The sequence below is a fragment of the Ranitomeya variabilis genome, chromosome 6, assembly GCF_051348905.1.
Source record: "Ranitomeya variabilis isolate aRanVar5 chromosome 6, aRanVar5.hap1, whole genome shotgun sequence".
Taxonomy (NCBI): Eukaryota; Metazoa; Chordata; class Amphibia; order Anura; family Dendrobatidae; genus Ranitomeya; species Ranitomeya variabilis.
In genome coordinates, this window is record NC_135237.1 from 9,478,990 (window position 1) to 9,504,939 (window position 25,950).

A 25,950-nucleotide genomic window follows, 5' to 3' on the forward strand; every position below is an offset into this window, starting at 1 on the left:
TGAGAGGAGAGGAAAAAACATACACAGGCTGAAAACAGGATTTAGCAAAGGACGCCAGTCTAGCTAAAATAGGAAAGATAGGACAGTAGAACTATGCGGTCAGTATTAAAATACTAGGAAATATCCACCACAGAAAATACAAAAACTCCACATCTAACTAAAGACATGGAGGGTATATCTGCCTCTCCAGAGATTCCAGCTTAACTGCATAAATCCTTACACAGATTAAGCTGGACAAGAAAAAACATGAAAAGCACTGAACAAGATGTGGGCTGCAAACAAGCAGGACTTATCTTGGTGAAAAGACCAGGAAGCAGGAGAGACCATGAAGAGATGTGAATCCTCCAGAAACATTGGTCAACTGGCACTGACTAAAGGGTGAAGCCAGACTAAATAGCCCAGTCCAGAGTGGAAACACCTGATAACTGCTGTGAAGGACAGACAGCAGCGCTACCACTTATAACCACCGGAGGGAGCCCAAGAACAGAATTCACAACACTATCCATCAATGTCGATGGCTGCTCACGTTCCCCGGTCCCGCACGCTTGGTGCCTCGGGGTGATCCTTGACTCTACCCGCTCTTTCAAGCCACATATCCAAGCCCTTGCCTCCTCTTGCCGATTCAACTCAAAAACATTTCCCGGATCCGTGCATTCCTTGACCATGAAACCACAAAACACTAGTACATGCCCTTATCATCTCCCGCCTCGACTACTGCAACCTCCTACTCTATGGCCTCCCCTCTAGCACTCTGCCACCACTCCAATCCATCCTAAACTAATCCACCTGTCTCCCCGTTACTCCCCAGCCTCTCCTCTCTGCCAGGCCCTTCACTGGCGTCCTATTGTCCAGAGACTCCAGTTCAAAACCCTTACTAAGACATACAAAGCCATTCACAACCTGACTCCTCCATACATCTGTGATATGGTCTCCCGTTACGTACCTACACGCAACCTTCGATCATCTCATGATCTCCTTCTCTACTCCCCTCTTATCTCCTCTTCCCACAACCACATACAATACTTCTCCCGTGCTTCCCCTATACTCTGGAACTCTCTACCCCAACACATCAGACTCTCCCCTACCACGGAAACCTTCAAAAAGAACCTGAAGACTCACCTCTTCCGACAAGCCTACAAACTACAGTGATCCCCAATCTACAGAACCGCCGCATGACCAGCTCTACCCTCTCATAGTGTATCCTCACTGATCCCCTGTAGACTGTGAGCCCTCGCGGGCAGGGTCCTCCCTCCTTCTGTACTTGTGTCTGGCTTCTTTTACTCATGTTTATTGTACTTGTCTATATTTGCCCCGTTTATATGTAAAGCGCCATGGAATAAATGGCGCTATAAAAATGTATAATAATAATGAGAGGAGAAGAGCAGAGGAGGGGAGAAGCACAGGACAAGTGGGGGGGGGGGAGGGGAGCACAGGACAGAAGAGTAAAAAGAGGCCAGGGGAGGAAAAGAGAACATGATAGGAGAGGCAGCCAGGAGACGAGAAGACCAGGGGAGGGGTGAAGCGCAGGGCGAGAGAAGAGCACATGAGACCTATGGAGCCCAGGAGAGAAGCAGAAGCCAGGGGACCAGGGGAGGTGCAGAGAAGAGCCCAGGAGAGGCGGGCAGGAGCACAGGAGAGGAGAAGATCACAGGAGAAGGGAAGATCACGGGGAGGAGAAGATCACCCTGCTAATATGCAGTGAAGCCAAGTGTACGCACCCTGATACAATAGATAACACCCTGTGTCTGCCTGCCTGCACCCAGCAGGTTCTGCATTATTCTTCCGGGGTGGGGGGGCAGTTCTGACAACCCCTCACACATGTACACAGCAGTGATTGATGAGGAGCAGTGATGAGCGAGTGTGCTCGTTACTCGAGTTTTCCCCGCACACTCGGGTGTTCTCCAGGTATTTTGGGCGTGCAACGAGGACACAAAGATTATGTTTGTGTCCCCGTTGCTGGGTATTTTGCAACTGCTAGACAGCCTGAATACATGTGGGGATTCCCTAACAAACAGGCATTCCTCACATGTGTTCAGGCTGTCTAACAGCCACAAATCATGCAGCTGCTGGGACATAAACATAATCTACGAGTACGCCCAAAATACTCTGAGACGTCCTTAGCGTGCGGGGAAAACTCGAGTAACGAGCACACTTCTCATCACTAATGAGGAGCGGTGCTGGAGTATAGAGGTGCGGTCCCACATCTGGCCCCCGGGGCTTTCTGCAGGATGCATAATATGGGTCTGACGGCCGGAGCTCATGTTCGGGGGATTTGGTCGCCCCTCTCCCTCCTGCTGTACAATATTTCATTGGGGCTCATATTCTCCTATCACAGACCTTGGAAACCCCCGGCCCCCCACCTCCAGTCTGTGCCCCGCTGGGAGCTTTATTCCAGGCGGTAACATAATCCGGCGCTGGCCCCGGACACTAAACTTTGTCGCCGCTTGCATGTCCTGCCGGAGCCGCTCTTCCTGCAGATCACTTTCTATAAGATTCATCTGTGACAGATGATCCCCAGATCATCCCAGGAGGTCCCTGCGCTCAGCGGCTGATACATTGTTACATGTCAGCAGATACAATGTTCCCTGAACATTCTGCCCAGAGTCTTCCCCTGGTGGAGAGTCCTCTGACATTGTATCCATCAATTTCTGATTCCAACATGTGCTGCTGACAACTATGAAATGTCCCTCAATAGTGTCCATTGGGTTGTCGGTTCTCACCCAGCTGGCCATATAAACCTCCATTGTTACACAGTGTCTGACGCTTCCTCGTCTTCCTGTGTCAGTTGTCTCTGCTCTTCTGATATTCATGAATAAGGAGGCTCAGGATGAGCAGTTGTATAGAGCAGTGCTGCTGTGGAAGGCGGAGCTTTATCGGCTTCAGATTGATGGACTTTGTCTTATGTGCAAACCGATCTGGTGTGATCTGTGCTCTGATCTCATTCTCATCTGCTCCATTTGCTGTAGTTTCATCTTTTGTAGCACCTCGAATTCGCCAATGGCAGCAGTAACGCTGGTTCTGGTTTCCTGTATAAGATTAATAGTTCTTCAGCCTAGGGTAAAGAGGAAAAGCATTGGCCCTTGACGCCCCCTGTGCGGTGGAAACAGACGTCCATTACATGTGTTTAATACAGGAAAGATATACACTGCTCAAAAAAATAAAGGGAGCACTAAAATCCCACATCCCAGATATCACTGAATTAAATATTCCGGTTGCAAATCTTTATTCATTACATAGTGGAATGTGTTAAGAACAATAAAACCTAGAAATGATTAATGTAAATGACAACTAATATCCCACGGAGGTCTGGAGTTGGAATGATGCCCAAAATCAAAGTGGAAAATCAAATTGCAGGCTGATCCAACTTCAGTGGAAATGCCTCAAGACAAGGAAATGATGCTCAGTAGTATGTGTGGCCTCCACGTGCCTGTATGACCTCCCTACAATGCCTGGGCATGCTCCTGATGAGGCGGTGGATGTTATCCTGAGGGATCTCCTCCCAGACCTGGATTAAGGCATCAGTCAACTCCTGGACAGTCTGTGGTGCAATGCGGCGTTGATGGATGGTGCGAGACATGATGTCCCAGATGTAGTCGAATGGATTCAGGTCTGGGGAACAGGTGGGCCAGTCCATAGCTTTAATGACTTCATCTTGCAGGAACTGCTGACACACTCCAGCCACATGAGGTCTGGCATTGTCCTGCATTAGGAGTAACCCAGGGCCAACCGCACCAGCATATGGTCTCACAAGGGGTCTGAGGATCTCATCTCGGTACATAATGGCAGTCAGGCTACCTCTGGCGAGCACATGGAGGGCTGTGCGGCCCTCCAAAGAAATGCCTCTCCACACCATTACTGACCCACTGCCAAACCGGTCATTCTGAAGGACGTTGCAGGCAGCAGATCGCTCTCCAGGGCGTCTCCAGACTCTGTCACATCTGTCTCATGTGCTCAGTGTGAACCTGCTCTCATCTGTGAAGACCACAGGGCGTCAGTGGCGAATCTGCCAATCTTGATGTAATCTGGCAAATGGCAATCTCCCTGCACGGTGTTGGGCTGTAAGCACAACACCACTTGTGGATGTCAGGCCCTCATAACACCCTGATGGAGTATGTCTCTGACAGTTTGAGCAGACACATGAGTGTTAGTGGCCCACTGGAGGTCATTTTGCAGGGCTCTGGCAGTGCTCCTCCTGTTCCTCCTTGCACAATGGAGGAGGTAGCAGTCCTGCTGTTGGGTTGTTGCCCTCCTATGCCACCCTCCATGTGTCCTGGTGTACTGGCCTGTCTCCTGGTGTCTGCTCCATGCTCTGGACACTGTGGTGATAGACACAGCTACCCTTCTTGCCACAGCTTGCATTGATGTGCCATCCTGGATGAGCTGCACAACCTGAGCAACTTTTGTGGGTTGTAGGCAATGCCTCATGTTACTGTACAGGACCTCTAGGGGTGAGAGCAATGACAAAATGCAAAAGTGACAAAAACAGCCAAAAAAGGAGGAGAACAGAGAAATGGTCTGTGGTCACCACCCTTAAAACTACTCTTTTATAGGGGTTGTCTTGCTAATTGCCTCTCATTTCTAACTGTTATCTGTTACACTTGCACAACAGCAGGGGAAATTGATTCACAATCAGTGTTGTTAATTGACTTGTAGTTACATTGTAATGTTTAAGTGTTCTCTTTATTTTTTTGAGCAGTGTATATCTTTGTACTGTGTTAGCCAGTAGATAGAAAAATATTTAGCATTGAGAGTTCTCAGTGGTTGATACCATCTTTTCAGTTAGCCATTAAAAGGTAACAAATTGCAGCTTTCGAGACTACTCAGGTCTCTTCATCAGGCATAGAATAATGCAAAATCTGAAGAATCACATATTTATACACAGCACACAGAAATAATGTCATAGATAAGACAGGTGACGTGAAGCAGTACTATCACTATGGGAGAGGAAGAAACAGTTGTGGCCATAAATATTGAAACAGTTCATAGATAAGGAGTGTGAATGTTTTATTGTCCTCTGATTGGGGTCTGGTTCTGTGTTGTGATGCCCCCACAAGGTCTGAGGAGCAAATTCCTTAATTGATGTAAAAATACATAAATCCGTGTGACACATTCATTCCTGCACTGAGTGTCAAAGGTCATCATCAGCTTATACTCCCAGACTCTTCTGTCTCTCTGAGATTTGAAGTTACCTTTTAATACAAGTAATTTCAGGTCCATGGTGCTGTGATCTGGGATACAAAAATGTTTGGCCACAGGTAGATCCATTCTTTTCTCTTATTGTGTGGTGGTGAGAGTTCATCCTTGTTCTAAGCTTTTGCCCTGTCTCCCCCACATACAGACCCCCAGTTGGACATTTAGTACATATAATTAAGTACACCACACTATATTATATGCACCACTTAATTATATGTACTAAATGTCCAACTTAAAACTTAACATGGACAAAACAGAATTCATCATCTTTCCCCCATCTCACGCGACCCCCACCTACGGACCTATCCATTACAGTAAACGGCTGCCCACTCTCCCCAGTCCCACAAGCTCGCTGCCTCGGGGTAATCCTTGACACTGATCTCTCCTTCAAACCACATATCCAAGGCCTTTCCACTTCCTGCCGAGTTCAACTCAAAAATATTTCACGGATCCATACATTCCTAAACCAAGAATCTGCAAAAACCCCTAGTCCATGCCCTCATCATCTCCCGCCTTGACTACTGTAACCTCCTGCTCTGTGGCCTCCCCTCTAACACTCTCGCGCCCCTCCAATCTATTCTAAACTCAGCTGCCCGACTAATCCACCTGTCCCCCCGCTATTCCTTGGCCTCTCCCTCCTCAGTCCTTTCACTGGCTCCCCACTGCCCAGAGACTCCAGTACAAAACCCTAACAATGACAAACAACACGTCTCCTCCATACATCTGTGATATGGTCTCCCGGTACTTACCTGCACGCAACCTCCGATCCCCACAAGATCTCCTTCTCTACTCCCCTCTTATCTCCTCTTCCCACAATCGCATACAAGATTTCTCTCGCGCATCACCCCTACTCTGGAACTCTCTACCCCAACACATCAGACTCTCACCTACCATTGAAACCTTCAAAAAGAACCTGAAGACTCACCTCTTCCGACAAGCCTACAACCTGCAGTAACCACCGATAGACCAAACCGCTGCACGACCAGCTCCTCTTCCCACAATCACATACAAGATTTCTCTCGCGTATCACCCCTACTCTGGAACTCTCTAGCACAACACATCAGACTCTCGCCTACCATCGAAACCTTCAAAAAGAACCTGAAGACCCACCTCTTCCGACAAGCCTACAACCTGCAGTAACCACCGATAGACCAAACCACTGCACGACCAGCTCTATCCTCACCTACTGTATCCTCACCCATCCCTTGTAGATTGTGAGCCCTCGCGGGCAGGGTCCTCTCTCCTCCTGTACCAGTTATGACTTGTATTGTTTAAGATTATTGTACCTGTTTTTATTATGTATACCCCTCCTCACATGTAAAGCGCCATGGAATAAATGGCACTATAATAATAATAAATAATAACAAGGATGAATTCTTACCGCCACACAATAAGAGAAAAAAGAATGGATCTACTTGTGGCAAAACATTTTTGTCTCCCTGATCACAGGGACATATTACTTGTATTAAAAGGTAACTTCAAATCTCAGAGAGACAGAAGAGTCTGGGAGTGCAGGAATGGATGTGTCATTCGGATTTGTCTTTAAATTAATTAAATTAAATCAATTAAAGAATTTGCTCCTCAGACCTTATGGGCAGGGCCGCCATCAGGGCATTACTGCCCTGACTGGCGTATGGGGACTGGTGGGCGGAGGGGGTCCGCATTGGGCCCCGTCTCATCTGCTCACCGGGCTCCTACCGGCAGGCTAAACCGGGCCCTTAGCGGCGCTGCGGCAACACTATTGATGTGCGGGCCCGCGCCCGCACGTCAATAGTTAACAGCCGCCAGCCAATCGGAGGCTGGCAGCTGACATCAGTGCACACGATGCCGGTGTATGACATCAGTGTCAGTTGCCGGCAAGTGCGTGCTTCAACTCCACTTCAGGTGGAGGGAGCTTCGCCGCTGGAGCGCGGCCAGGTAAGAACTTTTTTTTTCTATTATTGAGAGCGGCGATCCGGGGGGCCCGGGGCAGAATGCTGGACACACTGGGGGTAGAATGCTGGAGCACTGGGGGCAGAATGCTGGACACACTGGGGCAGAATGCTGGAGACATAGGGGGCAGAATGCTGGAGACATAGGGGGCAGAATGCTGGACACACTGGGGGCAGAGATGCTGGACACACTGGGGGCAGAATGCTGGACACACTGGGGGAAGAATGCTGGAGCACTGGGGGCAGAATGCTGGAGCACTGGGGGCAGGACTGGACATACTGGGGGCAGAATGCTGGACACACTGGGGGCAAAATGCTGGACACACTGAGGCAGAATGCTGGACACACTGGGGGCAGAATGCTGGACACACTGGGGCAGAATGCTGGACACACTGGGGGCAGAATGCTGGACACACTGGGGGAAGAATGCTGGAGCACTGGGGGCAGAATGCTGGAGCACTGGGGGCAGAGTGCTGGAGCACTGGGCGCAGAATGCTGGAGCACTGGGTCAGAATGCTCGACACACTGGGGGCAGAATGTTGGACACACTGGGGGAAGAATGCTGGAGCACTGGGGGCAGAATGCTGGAGCACTGGGGGCAGAGTGCTGGAGCACTGGGCGCAGAATGCTGGAGCACTGGGTCAGAATGCTCGACACACTGGGGGCAGAATGTTGGACACACTGGGGGCAGGACTGGAGACACTGGGGGCAGAATGCTGGACACACTGATGGCAGGACTGGAGATGGGTGGGGCAAGAATGAAGATACGGGGCATGATTGGAGACATGGGGCAGAATGAAAGACATGAGGGCAGGAATGGGTCATGGGGCAGGATGGATACGATGGGGCAGGATGGGGAGATCATATGGCTGGAGCCAGAAATGAGACACACAGGGGCCAGGATGTGGAATATTATTATTACCATAGGGGCTAATTAAGGGATATTACTGCAGTCATGTATTCATTTTATTTTTTGAGGATACTGTTTTAAATGGGGGGCGGTCCTGTTACTGTGTAGAGTGATACTATATCGCCTTTTTTTCTTCATGTGGTGTAATGTAGAAGTTGGGAAAAATTAAGTAATGTGTTCTGCATGCGGTGCTCTAGATAACTGTGTAATTTCCTGTAGAGAGGAGCCCTGGCTGGAAGAAGTGATGGCGGTCTGTGCTGGATGAAAGATGAAAAACATAGATGAAGTACTTCACCTAGAGACGTCACTGGTGAGTCAGTGTGTTACCTATACACTGACACTAATAATAATAATAATAATCTTTATTTATATAGCGCCAACATATTTCGCAGCGCTTTACAGTTTAACAGTTTCAAACACAACAGTCATAGGTAACAACGTTAACAATACAGTAATAAAGCAAAAAAAAGACAAAATAAGACGACCCTGCTCATGAGAGCTTACAATCTACAATGAGGTGGGGAGATACAAAGCACAGGTGTGTATTTACAATGGTGTATTTACAGTGTATACACTGTATACTATATACAGAGCTCCTGTGTATAATGTCACCAGTGATCACTGTATCACCTCTACACAGACACTGCATACTAAGTACAGATCTCCTGTGTATAATGGCACTTATGGTGATAGTATTGTGTTCTTTTTATTACTGATCAGTATTGTAGTATTCAGTCACTATGTGGTGGTAATATGTGGTCTGGACATGGTGTTGCGATATTTGTCCCTTGTATGTGCTATTTGGTCACTTTGTTGTGGTAATATGTGGTCTGGTCATGGTGTGGTGGTATTTGTTCCCTGTATTCGATATTATTCAATCACTGTGGTAATAATATGGTGTCTGTTCATGGTGCGGTGGTATTTGTTCGTTGTATGTGATATTATTGGTCATTTTAAACATTGAAAAATAAATAAAAATATACCTAAATTGGATTGCATATTTTAACAAATATTTAGTAGGTTACAGCAGAGTGGGTCCCGGCCAAAAGTGTCTACCGTGTTATGGTGGCGGCTTAAAAAATCTTTTGGCCAAATCAAAAGCTGCCGGCTATATGTGTGATCTGGTGATGGGAAATGTGTGATAGATGAGAAGTGGAGTTTTTCCAAGAGAGAGCGGTGGGACTGTGGAGAGTTCGAAAGGTGGAGGCGGGGCTGGGGTAGAGCCTGGGCGGAGTCTCAAGGGGGGCCCCCTAAATTTTGCCAGTATGGGGCCCCGAAAATTCTAGTGGCAGCCCTGCTTCTAGGGCATCACAACACAGAACCAGACCCCAATCAGAGGACAATAAAACATTCACACTCCTTATCTATGAACTGTTCCAATATTTATGGACATAACTGTTTCTCCCTCTCCCATAGTGATCGTTCTGCTTCACGTTACTTGCCTTATCTGTTTCATTATTCTTGTGTCCTGTTGTGTATAAATATGTGATTCTTCAGATTCTGTATTAGTCTTTGCCTGATGAAGAGACCTGTGTAGTCTGGAAAGCTGCAATTTGTTACCATCTTTTCAGTTAGCCCTTAAAAGGTATCAACCACTGAGGACTCTCAGTTCTAAATGTGTTTAATAGCAATTTACATATAGTAATGAGCGGTCAGGGATGGTCAGTTATGTCATGATAAACTATGAATAATTTATATAGTGAGCAAATATTTTAGATTTTGGGCTTCTACATCCATTATATCAATTATAATGGGGATGATGCCCCACTGCATCCACTGTAGGTAGTAGTTCTCCCCACTTCATCCCCTGTAGGCAGTAGCTCTCCCCTCTACATCCAGTGTAGGCAGTAGTCCCCCCCACTACATCCAGTGTAGGCAGTAGTCCCCCCCTCTACATCCAGTGTAGGTAGTTCTCCCCACTTCATCCCGTGTAGGCAGTAGCTCTCCCCTCTACATCCAGTGTAGGCAGTAGTTCCCCCCACTACATCCAGTGTAGGCAGTAGTTCCCCCCCACTACATCCAGTGTAGGCAGTAGCTCTCCTCTCTACATCCAGTGTAGGCAGTAGTTCCCCCCACTACATCCCGTGTAGGCAGTAGCTCTCCCCTCTACATCCAGTGTAGACAGCAGTTCCCCCCACTTCATCCCGTGTAGGCAGTAGCTCTCCCCTCTACATCCAGTGTAGGCAGTAGCTCTCCTCTCTACATCCAGTGTAGGCAGTAGTTCCCCCCACTACATCCAGTGTAGGCAGTAGCTCTCCCCTCTACATCCAGTGTAGACAGCAGTTCCCCCCACTTCATCCCGTGTAGGCAGTAGCTCTCCCCTCTACATCCAGTGTAGGCAGTAGTTCCCCCCACTACATCCAGTGTAGGTAGTAGTTCTCCCCACTTCATCCCGTGTAGGCAGTAGCTCTCCCCTCTACATCCAGTGTAGTCAGTAGTTCCCCCCACTACATCCAGTGTAGGCAGTAGTTCCCCCCCACTACATCCAGTGTATGCTGTAGTTCTCCCCACTTCATCCCGTGTAGGCAGTAGCTCTCCTCTCTACATCCAGTGTAGGCAGTAGTTCCCCCCACTACATCCAGTGTAGGCAATAGTTCCCCCACTACATCCCGTGTAGGCAGTAGCTCTCCCCTCTACATCCAGTGTAGGCAGTAGTTCCCCCCACTACATCCAGTGTAGGCAATAGTTCCCCCCCACTACATCCCGTGTAGGCAGTAGTTCTCCCCAGTTCATCCAGTGTAGGCAGTAGTTCTCCCCTCTACATCCAGTGTAGGCAGTAGTTCCCCCCCCCCCACTACATCCAGTGTAGGCAATAGTTCCCCCCCACTACATCCCGTGTAGGCGGTAGTTCTCCCCACTACATCCCGTGTAGGCAGTAGTTCTCCCCAGTTCATCCAGTGTAGGCAGTAGTTCTCCCCTCTACATCCAGTGTAGGCAGTAGTTCCCCCCCCCCACTACATCCAGTGTAGGCAATAGTTCCCCCCCACTACATCCAGTGTAGGCAGTAGTTCTCCCCACTACATCCCGTGTAGGCAGTAGTTCTCCCCAGTTCATCCAGTGTAGGCAGTAGTTCTCCCCACAACATCCAGTGTAGGGTTATGTTCTCCCCATTACACCCGGTACAGGGGTATGTTCTCCCCAATACACCCGGTACAGGGGTATGTTCTCCTCATTACACCCGGTATAGGGTGTAGCTCTCATTACACCCGGTATAGGGTGTAGCTCTCATTACATCCGGTATAGGGTGTAGCTCTCATTACACCCGGTATAGGGTATAGTTCTCTCATTACACCCGGTATAGGGTATAGTTCTCTCATTACACCCGGTATAGGGTGTAGCTCTCATTACACCCGGTATAGGGTGTAGCTCTCATTACATCCGGTATAGGGTGTAGCTCTCATTACATCCGGTATAGGGTATAGTTCTCTCATTACACCCGGTATAGGGTATAGTTCTCTCATTACACCCGGTATAGGGTGTAGCTCTCATTACACCCGGTATAGGGTGTAGCTCTCATTACACCCGGTATAGGGTATAGTTCTCTCATTACATCCGGTATAGGGTGTAGCTCTCGTTACATCCGGTATAGGGTGTAGCTCTCTCGTTACATCCGGTATAGGGTGTAGCTCTCATTACACCCGGTATAGGGTATAGTTCTCTCATTACACCCGGTATAGGGTGTAGCTCTCATTACACCCGGTATAGGGTATAGTTCTCTCATTACACCCGGTATAGGGTATAGCTCTCTCATTACACCCGGTATAGGGTATAGCTCTCTCATTACACCCGGTATAGGGTGTAGCTCTCATTACACCCGGTATAGGGTGTAGCTCTCATTACACCCGGTATAGGGTGTAGCTCTCATTACACCCGGTATAGGGTATAGCTCTCATTACACCCGGTATAGGGTGTAGCTCTCATTACACCCGGTATAGGGTATAGTTCTCTCATTACACCCGGTATAGGGTGTAGCTCTCATTACATCCGGTATATGGTATAGCTCTCATTACATCTGGTATAGGGTGTAGCTCTCATTACACCCGGTATAGGGTATAGTTCTCTCATTACACCCGGTATACGGTGTAGCTCTCATTACATCCGGTATATGGTATAGTTCTCTCATTACACCCGGTATAGGGTATAGTTCTCTCATTACATCCGGTATAGGGTATAGTTCTCTCATTACATCCGGTATAGGGTATAGTTCTCTCATTACACCCGGTATAGGGTGTAGCTCTCATTACATCCGGTATATGGTATAGTTCTCTCATTACACCCGGTATAGGGTATAGTTCTCTCATTACATCCGGTATAGGGTGTAGCTCTCTCATTACATCCGGTATAGGGTGTAGCTCTCTCATTACATCCGGTATAGGGTGTAGTTCTCTCATTACATCCGGTATAGGGTGTAGCTCTCATTACATCCGGTATAGGGTGTAGCTCTCATTACACCCGGTATAGGGTGTAGCTCTCATTACATCCGGTATAGGGTGTAGCTCTCATTACACCCGGTATAGGGTATAGTTCTCTCATTACATCCGGTATAGGGTGTAGCTCTCGTTACATCCGGTATAGGGTATAGTTCTCTCATTACACCCGGTATAGGGTGTAGCTCTCATTACATCCGGTATAGGGTGTAGTTCTCTCATTACATCCGGTATAGGGTGTAGCTCTCATTACATCCGGTATAGGGTGTAGCTCTCATTACACCCGGTATAGGGTGTAGCTCTCATTACATCCGGTATAGGGTGTAGTTCTCTCATTACATCCGGTATAGGGTGTAGCTCTCATTACACCCGGTATAGGGTGTAGCGCTCATTACACCCGGTATACGGTGTAGCTCTCATTACACCCGGTATATGGTATAGTTCTCTCATTACACCCGGTATAGGGTGTAGCTCTCTCATTACATCCGGTATAGGGTGTAGCTCTCTCATTACATCCGGTATAGGGTGTAGCTCTCTCATTACATCCGGTATAGGGTGTAGCTCTCGTTACATCCGGTATAGGGTATAGTTCTCTCATTACACCCGGTATAGGGTATAGCTCTCTCATTACACCCGGTATAGGGTATAGCTCTCTCATTACATCCGGTATAGGGTGTAGCTCTCATTACATCCGGTATAGGGTATAGGTCTCTCATTACACCCGGTATAGGGTGTAGCTCTCTCATTACATCCGGTATAGGGTATAGTTCTCTCATTACATCCGGTATAGGGTGTAGCTCTCTCATTACATCCGGTATAGGGTGTAGCTCTCGTTACATCCGGTATAGGGTATAGTTCTCTCATTACACCCGGTATAGGGTGTAGCTCTCATTACATCCGGTATAGGGTGTAGTTCTCTCATTACATCCGGTATAGGGTGTAGCTCTCATTACATCCGGTATAGGGTGTAGCTCTCATTACACCCGGTATAGGGTGTAGCTCTCATTACATCCGGTATAGGGTGTAGTTCTCTCATTACATCCGGTATAGGGTGTAGCTCTCATTACACCCGGTATAGGGTGTAGCGCTCATTACACCCGGTATACGGTGTAGCTCTCATTACATCCGGTATAGGGTGTAGCTCTCATTACACCCGGTATAGGGTGTAGCTCTCATTACATCCGGTATAGGGTGTAGTTCTCTCATTACATCCGGTATAGGGTGTAGCTCCCATTACATCCGGTATAGGGTGTAGTTCTCTCATTACATCCGGTATAGGGTGTAGCTCTCATTACATCCGGTATAGGGTGTAGTTCTCTCATTACATCCGGTATAGGGTGTAGCTCTCATTACACCCGGTATAGGGTATAGTTCTCTCATTACACCCGGTATAGGGTGTAGCTCTCATTACACCCGGTATAGGGTGTAGCTCTCATTACATCCGGTATAGGGTGTAGCTCTCATTACACCCGGTATAGGGTATAGTTCTCTCATTACACCCGGTATAGGGTGTAGCTCTCATTACACCCGGTATAGGGTATAGTTCTCTCATTACACCCGGTATACGGTGTAGCTCTCATTACATCCGGTATATGGTATAGTTCTCTCATTACACCCGGTATAGGGTATAGTTCTCTCATTACATCCGGTATAGGGTATAGTTCTCTCATTACATCCGGTATAGGGTGTAGCTCTCTCATTACATCCGGTATAGGGTGTAGCTCTCGTTACATCCGGTATAGGGTATAGTTCTCTCATTACACCCGGTATAGGGTATAGTTCTCTCATTACATCCGGTATAGGGTGTAGTTCTCTCATTACATCCGGTATAGGGTATAGTTCTCTCATTACACCCGGTATAGGGTATAGTTCTCTCATTACACCCGGTATAGGGTATAGTTCTCTCATTACACCCGGTATAGGGTATAGTTCTCTCATTACACCCGGTGTATGGTATAGTTCTCTCATTACACCCGGTGTAGGGTATAGTTCTCTCATTACACCCGGTATAGGGTGTAGTTCTCTCATTACACCCCGTATAGGGTATAGTTCTCTCATTACACCCGGTGTATGGTATAGTTCTCTCATTACACCCGGTGTAGGGTGTAGCTCTCATTACACCCGGTATAGGGTATAGTTCTCTCATTACACCCGGTATATGGTATAGTTCTCTCATTACACCCGGTATAGGGTATAGTTCTCTCATTACACCCGGTATAGGGTATAGTTCTCTCATTACACCCCGTGTAGCTATCTGATTACATTCATTATAGGGTATAGTTCTCTCATTACACCCGGTGTAGGGTGTAGCTCTCATTACACCCGGTATAGGGTATAGTTCTCTCATTACACCCGGTATAGGGTATAGTTATCTCATTACACCCGGTATAGGGTATAGTTCTCTCATTACATCCGGTATAGGGTATAGTTCTCTCATTACACCCGGTATATGGTATAGTTCTCTCATTACACCCGGTGTAGGGTATAGTTCTCTCATTACACCCGGTATAGGGTGTAGCTCTCATTACACCCGGTATAGGGTGTAGCTCTCATTACACCCGGTATAGGGTATAGTTCTCTCATTACACCCGGTATAGGGTATAGTTATCTCATTACACCCGGTATAGGGTATAGTTCTCTCATTACACCCGGTATAGGGTATAGTTCTCTCATTACACCCGGTATAGGGTATAGTTCTCTCATTACACCCGGTATAGGGTATAGTTCTCTCATTACACCCGGTATAGGGTATAGTTATCTCATTACACCCGGTATAGGGTGTAGCTCTCATTACACCCGGTATATGGTATAGTTCTCTCATTACACCCCGTATAGGGTATAGTTCTCTCATTACACCCGGTATAGGGTATAGTTATCTCATTACACCCGGTATAGGGTATAGTTCTCTCATTACACCCGGTATAGGGTATAGTTCTCTCATTACACCCGGTATAGGGTATAGTTCTCTCATTACACCCGGTATAGGGTATAGTTCTCTCATTACACCCGGTATAGGGTATAGTTCTCTCATTACACCCGGTATATGGTATAGTTCTCTCATTACACCCGGTATAGGGTATAGTTCTCTCATTACACCCGGTATAGGGTATAGTTCTCTCATTACACCCGGTATAGGGTATAGTTCTCTCATTACACCCGGTATAGGGTATAGTTCTCTCATTACACCCGGTATAGGGTATAGTTCTCTCATTACACCCCGTATAGGGTATAGCTCTCATTACACCCCGTATAGGGTATAGTTCTCTCATTACACCCGGTATAGGGTGTAGTTCTCTCATTACATCCGGTATAGGGTATAGTTATCTCATTACACCCGGTATAGGGTATAGTTCTCTCATTACACCCGGTATAGGGTATAGTTCTCTCATTACACCCGGTATAGGGTATAGTTCTCTCATTACACCCCGTATAGGGTATAGTTCTCTCATTACACCCCGTATAGGGTATAGTTCTCTCATTACACCCGGTATAGGGTATAGTTATCTCATTACACCCGGTATAGGGTGTAGTTCTCTCATTACACCCCGTGTAGCTATCTCATTACATTCATTATAGGGTGTAGTTCTCCAGTTACCCCAGTAAAAGGTGTAGTTTACACCCTATACTGCATGTAATCAGAAGTTCTCTCCATTAAAGGGATTCTGTCAGCACATGATGACTGTGGAAACCAAGTGCCGCTGCTCAGATCTTCATTGCGCGGCCAAACATTTCAGAGCAACTTTCCACCTGCTTGTTTTTTCTCTTTGACAACTATGGCTTCATAGGACCAGAAAAGAGGAGATAGGTGGAAAACAAGCAGGTGAGAAGGTGTATTTAGATGTTTGGCTGCCATGATGCACCATGCCCTTGGACAGTCAATCTGTACTGTTCGAGTCCTTTAATTCCAATCTAGAGATGTAGTTTTCCCATCACATCCCGTTCAGGGTGTAGTTCTTCCTGCTACATCTAGTCTAGAGTGTAGTTTTCCCCATTAGTCAGTGTGAGGTGTAGTTCTCCCCATTGCATCCAGTCTAGGGTGTAGTTCTCCCCATTATATTCTGTCTAGGGAGTAGTTCTCCCAATTGCTTCTCCCTTTTTACATCCAATGTATTCTGCTCTAAATTTTTATTAGCAATTTCTGTACCCACAAGATATATGGTCACAGTTAAAGGGCACCCCCCTGACCATATTTTACATGCCCCCTAGAAATCCAGCCCCTAAGCCCCTACGTGTCTACCCAAGATTGTCTTCAGAGGGGCAGAAAATTGGGCAGAGTCTGCACCCACATCGGTCCGTGGAAGAAACGCCTCGATATGGACGATACAGCCGACCGTGAGTAACCTGATTATATTCTGGATCTTTTCTAGAACTAGCTGAGAAAAATTAAGAACTTATTAATGAGTTAAAAAAAGGGAAAAGTGAAAGAACAGAAAAATTACAGTACAGCATCTAACTTAATTAATCAAAAATGATCAGTCTGGGGCTTAGATGGCGTCTGTATATGAAATGCTGGTTACTACATAGGCTGTATGCATGGCGCCTGTATGTCATATGTTGGTTATTACATAGGATGTATACCGTAGATGGCATCTGAATATGATATGTTGGTTATTACATAGAATGTATATATGTCGCCTGCAGTGGCATAACTACAAAGTTATGGGCCCCGGTGCAAACTTCCAAATGGGGCCCCCCCCGCAGCCCTGCCATACAACTCATGGTAACCCCCATAGAATACAACGCAGCCCCCCTCATAGTGCTCCATACCGTTGATTATTGCCCCATAGATGCTCCATATAAAGCTGTGCCATATATAATGCTCTGCACTGTTCATTATTGCCCCATAGATGCCCCATAGAAAGCTGTGCCATGTATTATGCTCTGCACCGGTCATTATGGCCCCATAAGATGCTCCGCACAGCCACTTGCCCCTTATAGTGCTGCACAAGCTTTATGGCCCCATAAGATGCTCCGCACAGCCACTGCCCCTTATAGTGCTGCACAAGCATTATGGCCCCATAAGATGCTCCGCACAGCCACTGCCCCTTATAGTGCTGCACAAGCATTATGGCCCCATAAAATGCCCCGTACAGTCACTTGCCCCTTATGCTTTTGCTGCCATAAAAAAAATAAATCACATACTCACCTCACCTCTCTCTCTTCGCTCAGGACCCCCGGCACTTTCAATATTTACCTGGCTGCTCCTCGTGCGGCTCCGTCTTCGGCACTGACGTTCAGCAGAGGGCGCGCAGTTGACTACGTCACCGCGCCCTCTGACCTGAGCGTCACTGCCAGAGGACGCTGATGACAGAGCCGCACCGGAACGAGGAGCCGTAAATATCGCGCAGCGCTGTATACTCACCTACTCCCGGCACGGTCCCTGGACGTCCCTGCTTCTTCCAGCGCTGCAGATTCTTCCTGTATTGAGCGGTCACAGTTACCGTTCAATACAGAAATGAATATGCGGCTCCACCCCTATGGGAGGTGGATCCGCATATTCATTTCTGTAATGAGCGGGACCATGTGACCGCTCAGTGCAGGAAGAATCTGCAGCGCTGGAAGAAGCAGGGACGTCCAGGGACCGTGCCGGGAGTAGGTAAGTATAATTAGAGAGCGGTGACGGCTCCCTGCTGCGGGTCACTCACAAATGGTGGATCATCATCAATCATGGATCATTTCATTCTCCTTCACTCCTGTCCATGGGGCCCCTAAGTAGTCTGGGCCCTGTCGCAGCTGTGACCGCTGCGACCGCGGTAGTTACGCCCCTGGTCGCCTGTATGTGATATGGTGGTAATTACATAGGCTATATAAATGGTGTTTGTACATGATACGTTGCTGATTATTAGATAGGATGTATACAAGGCGCCTGTATGTGATATGTTGTTTATTACATAGGATGTATAGATGGCGCCTGTATGTGATATGTTGGTGATTATTACATAGAATGTTTAGATGACGCCTGCACGTGATATGTTGGTTATTACATAGGATGTATACTGTAGATAGCATCTGTATATGATATGTTGGTTATTACATAGTATGTATGGATGGCACCTATATAGGATATATAGATGGCGACTGTATGTGATATGTTGCTGATTATTGATGAATATTACATAGAATGTGTATATGGCGCCTGTATGTGATATGTTGGTAATTACATAGGATACATGGATGGCATCTATATCTGATATGTTGGTGAATATTACACAGTATGTGTAGATGGTGCCGGTACGTGATTAGTTGGTGAGTATTACATAGAATGTGTGTGTGTGTGTGTGTATATATATATATATATATATATATATATATATATATATATATATATATATATATATATATATATATATACACAGTACAGACCAAAAGTTTGGACACACCTTCTCATTTAAAGATTTTTCTGTATTTTCATGACTATGAAAATTGTACATTCACACTGAAGGCATCAAAACTATGAATTAACACATGTGGAATTATATACTTACCGTATATACTCGAGTATAAGCCGACCCGAGTATAAGCCGAGACCCCTAATTTTGCCACAAAAAACTGGGAAAACTTAATGACTCGAGTATAAGCCTAGGGTGGAAAATGCAGCAGCTACCGGTAAATGTCAAGAGTAAAAATAGATACCAATAAAAGTAAAATTAATTGAGACATCAGTAGGTTAAATGTTTTTGAATATCCATATTGAATCAGGAGCCCCATATAATGCTCCATACAGTTCATGATGGCCCCATATAATGCTCCATATTAAAATATGCCCCATATAATGCTGCACAAATGTTGATTATGACCCCATAAGATGCTCCATACAGACATTTGCCCCATATCATGCTGCACATGGCCCCATACAGATGCCCCATACAGATATTTGCCCCCATATCATGCTGCACATGGCCACATAAGATGCCCCATACAGATATTTGCCCCCATTTGCTGTTGCTGTGATAAAAAAATTACATACTCACCTCTCCGGCCCCCGACACTTGCTATAGTAACCTGCTCCCCGTTCCACCGCTGACCGCCGCTGTCTTCCCATCCTCTGCACCGACGTTCAGGAAGAGGGCGGCGTGCACTAATCGCGTCACCGCGCCCTCTGACCTGAGCGTCACTGCGGAAGACACAGCGGTGCCGATGGTGGAACGAGGAGCGGGTGAATATCGCGCACTGCCCCCGTCATACTTACCTGCTCCTGGCGCCGTCGCTGCATGTCTGTTCCCCGGCATCGCATTTTCTTCCTGTACTGAGTGGTCACCGTTACCGCTCATTACAGTAATGAATATGCGGCACCACCCCTATGGGAGGTGGAGCCGCATATTCATTACTGTAATGAGTGGTACCATGTGACCGCTCAGTACAGGAAGAAACTGCAGCCCCAGGAAGCAGGGACCTGCAGGGACCGCACCAGGAGTAGGTGAGTATAAATAGACAGCTGCCACTCCCCCTCCACTGCCGACCCCTGGGAATGACTCGAGTATAAGCCAAGAGGAGGACTTTCAGCCCAAAAAAGTGGGCTGAAAATCTCGGCTTATACTCAAGTATATACGGTAACAACAAAAGTGTGAAACAACTGAAATTATGTCTTATATTCTAGGTTCTTCAAAGTAGCCACCCTTTGCTTTGATGACTGCTTTGCACACTCTTGGTATTCTCTTGATGAGTTTCAAGAGGTAGTCACCGGGAAAGGTTTTCCAACAATCTTGAAGGAGTTCCCAGAGATGCTTAGCACTTGTTGGCCCTTTTGCCTTCACTCTGCGGTCCAGCTCACCCCAAACCATCTCGATTGGGTTCAGGTCTGGTGACTGTGGAGGTCAGGTCATCTGGCGTAGCACCCCATCACTCTCCTTCTTGGTCAAATAGCCCTTACACAGCCTGGAGCTGTGTTTGGGGTCATTGTCCTGTTGAAAAATAAATGATGGTCCAACTAAACGCAAACCGGATGGAATAGCATGCCGCTGCAAGATGCTGTGGTAGCCATGCTGGTTCAGTATGCCTTCAATTTTGAATAAATCCCCAACAGTGTCACCAGCAAAGCCCCCCCACACCATCACACCTCCTCCTCCATGCTTCACAGTGGGAACCAGGCATGTAGAGTCCATCCGTTCACCTTTTCTGCATCGCACAAAGACACGGTGGTTGGAACCAAAGATCTCAAATTTGGACTCCTCAGACCAAAGCACAGATTTCCACTGGTCTAATGTCCATTCCTTGTGTTCTTTAGCCCAAACAAGTCTCTTCTACTTGTTGCCTGTCCTTAGCAGTGGTTTCCTAGCAGCTATTTTACCATGAAGGCCTGCTGCACAAAGTCTCCTCTTAACATTTGTTGTAGAGATGTGTCTCCTGCTAGAACTCTGTGTGGCATTGACCTGGTCTCTAATCTGAGCTGCTGTAAACCTACTATTTCTCAAGCTGGTGACTCAGATAAACTTATCCTCAGAAGCAGAGGTGACTCTTGGTCTTCCTTTCCTGGGGCGGTCCTCATGTGAGCCAGTTTCTTTGTAGCGCTTGATGGTTTTTGCCACTACACTTGGGGACACTTTCAAAGTTTTCCCAATTTTTTGGACTGACCTTCATTTCTTAAAGTAATGATGGCCACTCGTGTTTCTTTACTTAGCTGCTTTTTTCTTGCCATAATACAAATTCTAACAGTCTATTCAGTAGGACTATCAGCTGTGTATCCACCAGACTTCTGCACAACACAACTGATGGTCCCAACCCCATTTATAAGGCAAGAAATCCCACTTATTATACCTGACAGGGCACACCTGTGAAGTGAAAACCATTCCCGGTGACTACCTCTTGAAGCTCATCAAGAGAATGCCAAGAGTGTGCAAAACAGTCATCAAAGCAAAAGGTGGCTACTTTGAAGAACCTAGAATAAAAGACATTTCAGTTATTTCACACTTTTTTGTTAAGTATATAATTCCACATGTGTTAATTCATAGTTTTGCTGGTGCCGGTATGTGATATGCTGATAACATAGGATATATACAGTAGATGGCACTTGTAGGTGATATGATAGTTATTATTACATAGGATGGATAGATGATGCCTTTATGCAATATTTTGCTTATTATTCCATAGAATGTATAGATTATTATTATTATTATTATTTATTGTTATAGCGCCATTATTCCATGGCGCTTTACATGTGAGGAGGGGTATACATAATAAAAACAAGTACAATAATCTTAAACAATACAAGTCATAACTGGTACAGGAGGAGAGAGGACCCTGCCCGCGAAGGCTCACAATCTACAAGGGATGGGTGAGGATACAGTAGGTGAGGATAGAGCTGGTCGTGCAGCGGTTTGGTTGATCGGTGGTTACTGCAGGTTGTAGGCTTGTCGGAAGAGGTGGGTCTTCAGGCTCTTTTTGAAGGTTTCGATGGTAGGCGAGAGTCTCATATGTTGGGGTAGAGGGTTCCAGAGTAGGGGTGATACGCGAGAGAAATCTTGTATACGATTGTGGGAAGAGGAGATAACAGGTGAGTAGAGAAGGAGATCTTGTGAGGATCGGAGGTTGCATGTAGGTAAGTACCGGGAGATGAGGTCACAGATGTAAGGAGGAGACAGGTTGTGGATGGCTTTGTACGTCATCGTTAGGGTTTTGTACTGGAGTCTCTGGGTAATGGGGAGCCAGTGAAGGGATTGACAGAGGGGAGAGGCCGGGGAATAGCGGGGGGACAGGTGGATTAGTCGGGCAGCAGAGTTTAGAATAGATTGGAGGGGTGCGAGAGTGTTAGAGGGGAGGCCACAGAGCAGGAGGTTGCAGTAGTCGAGGCAGGAGATGATGAGGGCATGGACTAGGGTTTTTGCAGATTCTTGGTTTAGGAATGTATGGATCCGTGAAATATTTATGAGTTGAAGGCAGCAGGAAGTGGAAAGGGCTTGGATATGCGGATAGATGGCGCCTGTATGTGATATGTTGTTGATTATTACATAGGATGTATAGATGGCACCTGATTATGATATGTTGCTGATTATTAGAAAGGATTTATAGATGGCGTCTGTATGTGATATGCTGGTTATTAATTAGGCAGTATACATGGCACCTGTTTGTGATATGTTGCTGATTATTGATGAATATTACATATGATGTGTTGATGCTGCCTGTATGTGATATGTTGGTTATTATTACATAGGATATATAGATGGCATCTATACCTGATACGTTGGTGAATATTACATACTTTGTGTAGATGGCGCCTCTATGTAATATGTTGATTACATAGGATATATAGATGGTACCTGTATGTGATATGTTGGTTATTACATAGAATGTATAGATGACCCCTGTATGCAATATTTTGGTTATTATTACATATGATGTGTAGATGGCGCCTGTATCTGATACGTTGGTTATTATTACATAGGATGTGCAGATGGCGCCTATACTTGATATGTTGGTTATTATTACATAGGATGTATATATTGCGCTTGTATGTGATACGTTGTTGAATATTACATAGAATATATAGGTGGTACCTGAATATGATTTGTTGGTTATTACATGGGCTGTATAGATGGCACCTGTATGTGATATATTTGCTGATTATTAGATAGGATTTATAGATGGTGCCTGTATATGATATGTTGATTATTATTACATGGGATGTATAGATGGCGCCTGTATGTGATATGTTGGTTATTACATATGATGTGTAGATGGCGCCTGTGTATGATATGTTGGTGTTTATTACATTGGAGGTATAGATGGCACCTATATATGTTATCTTAGTTATTAAGTAGGATGTATGGATGGTGCCTGTATGTGATAAGTTGTTGATTAAAAATAGAATGTATCGATGATACCTGTATGTGATATGTTGGATATTATTAGGATGTATATATGGCAACTGCATATCATGTGTTGTTGATTATTACATAGGATGTACAGGTCCTTCTCAAAAAATTAGCATATAGTGTTAAATTTCATTATTTACCATAATGTAATGATTACAATTAAACTTTCATATACTATAGATTCATTATCCACCAACTGAAATTTGTCAGGTCTTTTATTGTTTTAATACTGATGATTTTGGCCTACAACTCCTGATAACCCAAAAAACCTGTCTCAATAAATTAGCATATCAAGAAAAGGTTCTCTAAATGACCTATTACCCTAATCTTCTGAATCAACTAATTAACTCTAAACACATGCAAAAGATACCTGAGGCTTTTAAAAACTCCCTGCCTGGTTCATTACTCAAAACCCCCATCATGGGTAAGACTAGCGACCTGACAGATGTCAAGAAGGCCATCATTGACACCCTCAAGCAAGAGGGTAAGACCCAGAAAGAAATTTCTCAACAAATAGGCTGTTCCCAGAGTGCTGTATCAAGGCACCTCAATGGTAAGTCTGTTGGAAGGAAACAATGTGGCAGAAAACGCTGTACAACGAGAAGAGGTGACCGGACCCTGAGGAAGATTGTGGAGAAGGACCGATTCCAGACCTTGGGGAACCTGAGGAAGCAGTGGACTGAGTCTGGTGTGGAAACATCCAGAGCCACCGTGCACAGGCGTGTGCAGGAAATGGGCTGCAGGTGCCGCATTCCCCAGGTAAACAGCGGCAGAAGCGCCTGACCTGGGCTACAGAGAAGCAGCACTGGACTGTTGCTAAGTGGTCCCAAGTACTTTTTTCTGATGAAAGCAAATTTTGCATGTCATTCGGAAATCAAGGTGCCAGAGTCTGGAGGAAGACTGGGGAGAAGGAAATGCCAAAATGCCTGAAGTCCAGTGTCAAGTACCCACAGTCAGTGATGGTGTGGGGTGCCATGTCAGCTGCTGGTGTTGGTCCACTGTGTTTCATCAAGGGCAGGGTCAATGCAGCTAGCTATCAGGAGATTTTGGAGCACTTCATGCTTCCATCGGCTGAAATGCTTTATGGAGATGAAGATTTCATTTTTCAGCACGACCTGGCACCTGCTCACAGTGCCAAAACCACTGGTAAATGGTTTACTGACCATGGTATTACTGTGCTCAATTGGCCTGCCAACTCTCCTGACCTGAACCCCATAGAGAATCTGTGGGATATTGTGAAGAGAAAGTTGAGAGACGCAAGACCCAACACTCTGGATGAGCTTAAGGCCGCTATTGAAGCATCCTGGGCCTCCATAACATCTCAGCAGTGTCACAGGCTGATTGCCTCCATGCCACGCCGCATTGAAGCAGTCATTTCTGCCAAAGGATTCCCGACCAAGTATTGAGTGCATAACTGAACATTATTATTTGATGGTTTTTTTGTTTGGTATTAAAAAACACTTTTATTTGATTGATCGGGTGAAATATGCTAATTTATTGAGACAGGTTTTTTGGGTTATCAGGAGTTGTATGCCAAAATCATCAGTATTAAAACAATAAAAGACCTGACAAATTTCAGTTGGTGGATAATGAATCTATAGTATATGAAAGTTTAATTGTAATCATTACATTATGGTAAATAATGAAATTTAACACTATATGCTAATTTTTTGAGAAGGACCTGTATAGATGGCGCCTTTATTTGATATGTTCGTTATTACAAAGGATGTATGGATGGTGCCTGAATGTGATATGTTGCTGATTATTAGTATTTATAGATTGCATCTTTATGTGATGTGTTGGTTATTTTTACATGGGATGTATAGATGGCGCTTGTATGCGATATGTTGGTTATTACTTAGGCTTACTTATACACTGTGTTCCAAATTATTATGCACATAGAGATAGGAGTGATAAGGTTAGAATTATTTTGTTTGTCATGTAAACTCATTGATGGTGATGTGTGTCAGGGCTCTTTATATCACTGATGCAATTGCAGAGACCTGTGCACATTAGTTTGGCCGGTGTGTCCAAATAAAGGCAAGACTACTTAAGAAGGCTGTTCCACATTATTAAGCAGCCTACATTTTTTGCCAAAATGGGAAAGAAAAATGATGTGTCGGCTGCTGAGAAGCAACAAATTGTGGAGTATTTAGGTCAAGGCATGACTACAATCAAGATTGCCAAGACACTTCATCGTGATCATCGCACAATCAAGAAGTATGTAGCTGATTCCCAGCACACACGTGTGCGTGCTGATAAGGAAAAATTGAGGACTCTTTCCAACAGGCAATTGCGTAAGGTTAAAAGAGCAGCTGCAAAAATGCCTTGTCAGAGCAGCAGACAAGTTTTTGAAGCTGTTGGTGCCTCCAACGTCCCCAGAACAACAAGATGCAGGGTCCTTCAGAGGTTTGCAGCTGTGCGTAAGCCATCCTGTCGACCACCTCTATCCACTGCAACAAGCAGAAGCGGCTCCAGTGGGCCAAACGATACATGAAGACTGACTTCCAAACTGTTTTGTTCACCGATGAGTGCTGTGCAACGCTCGATGGTCCAGATGGATGGAGTGGAGGATGGCTGGTTGATGGACACCCCATGAAAACATGGCTAAGGCACCAACAAGGAGGAGGTGGAGTAATGTTTTGGGCTGGAATCATGGGGAGAGAGATTGTCGGCCCCTT

At 45.9% G+C, this 25,950-nt stretch overlaps 1 protein-coding gene across 2 annotated transcripts in view; it reads left to right on the top strand.

The window, feature by feature from the left end:
- Window positions 1-25,950, top strand: part of WNT9A (Wnt family member 9A) — a 161,271-nt gene that overhangs the window by 33,961 nt on the left and 101,360 nt on the right. Inside the window, exon 2 of one of the 2 annotated variants that reach the window (XM_077267816.1) lies at window positions 16,668-16,793. The exons of the other annotated variant lie outside the window; for it this stretch is intronic. Within the exon in view, the coding sequence (XP_077123931.1) occupies window positions 16,668-16,793 (126 nt within the window). The remainder of the gene's footprint in view (window positions 1-16,667; window positions 16,794-25,950) is intronic. 2 annotated transcript variants of the gene reach the window in all.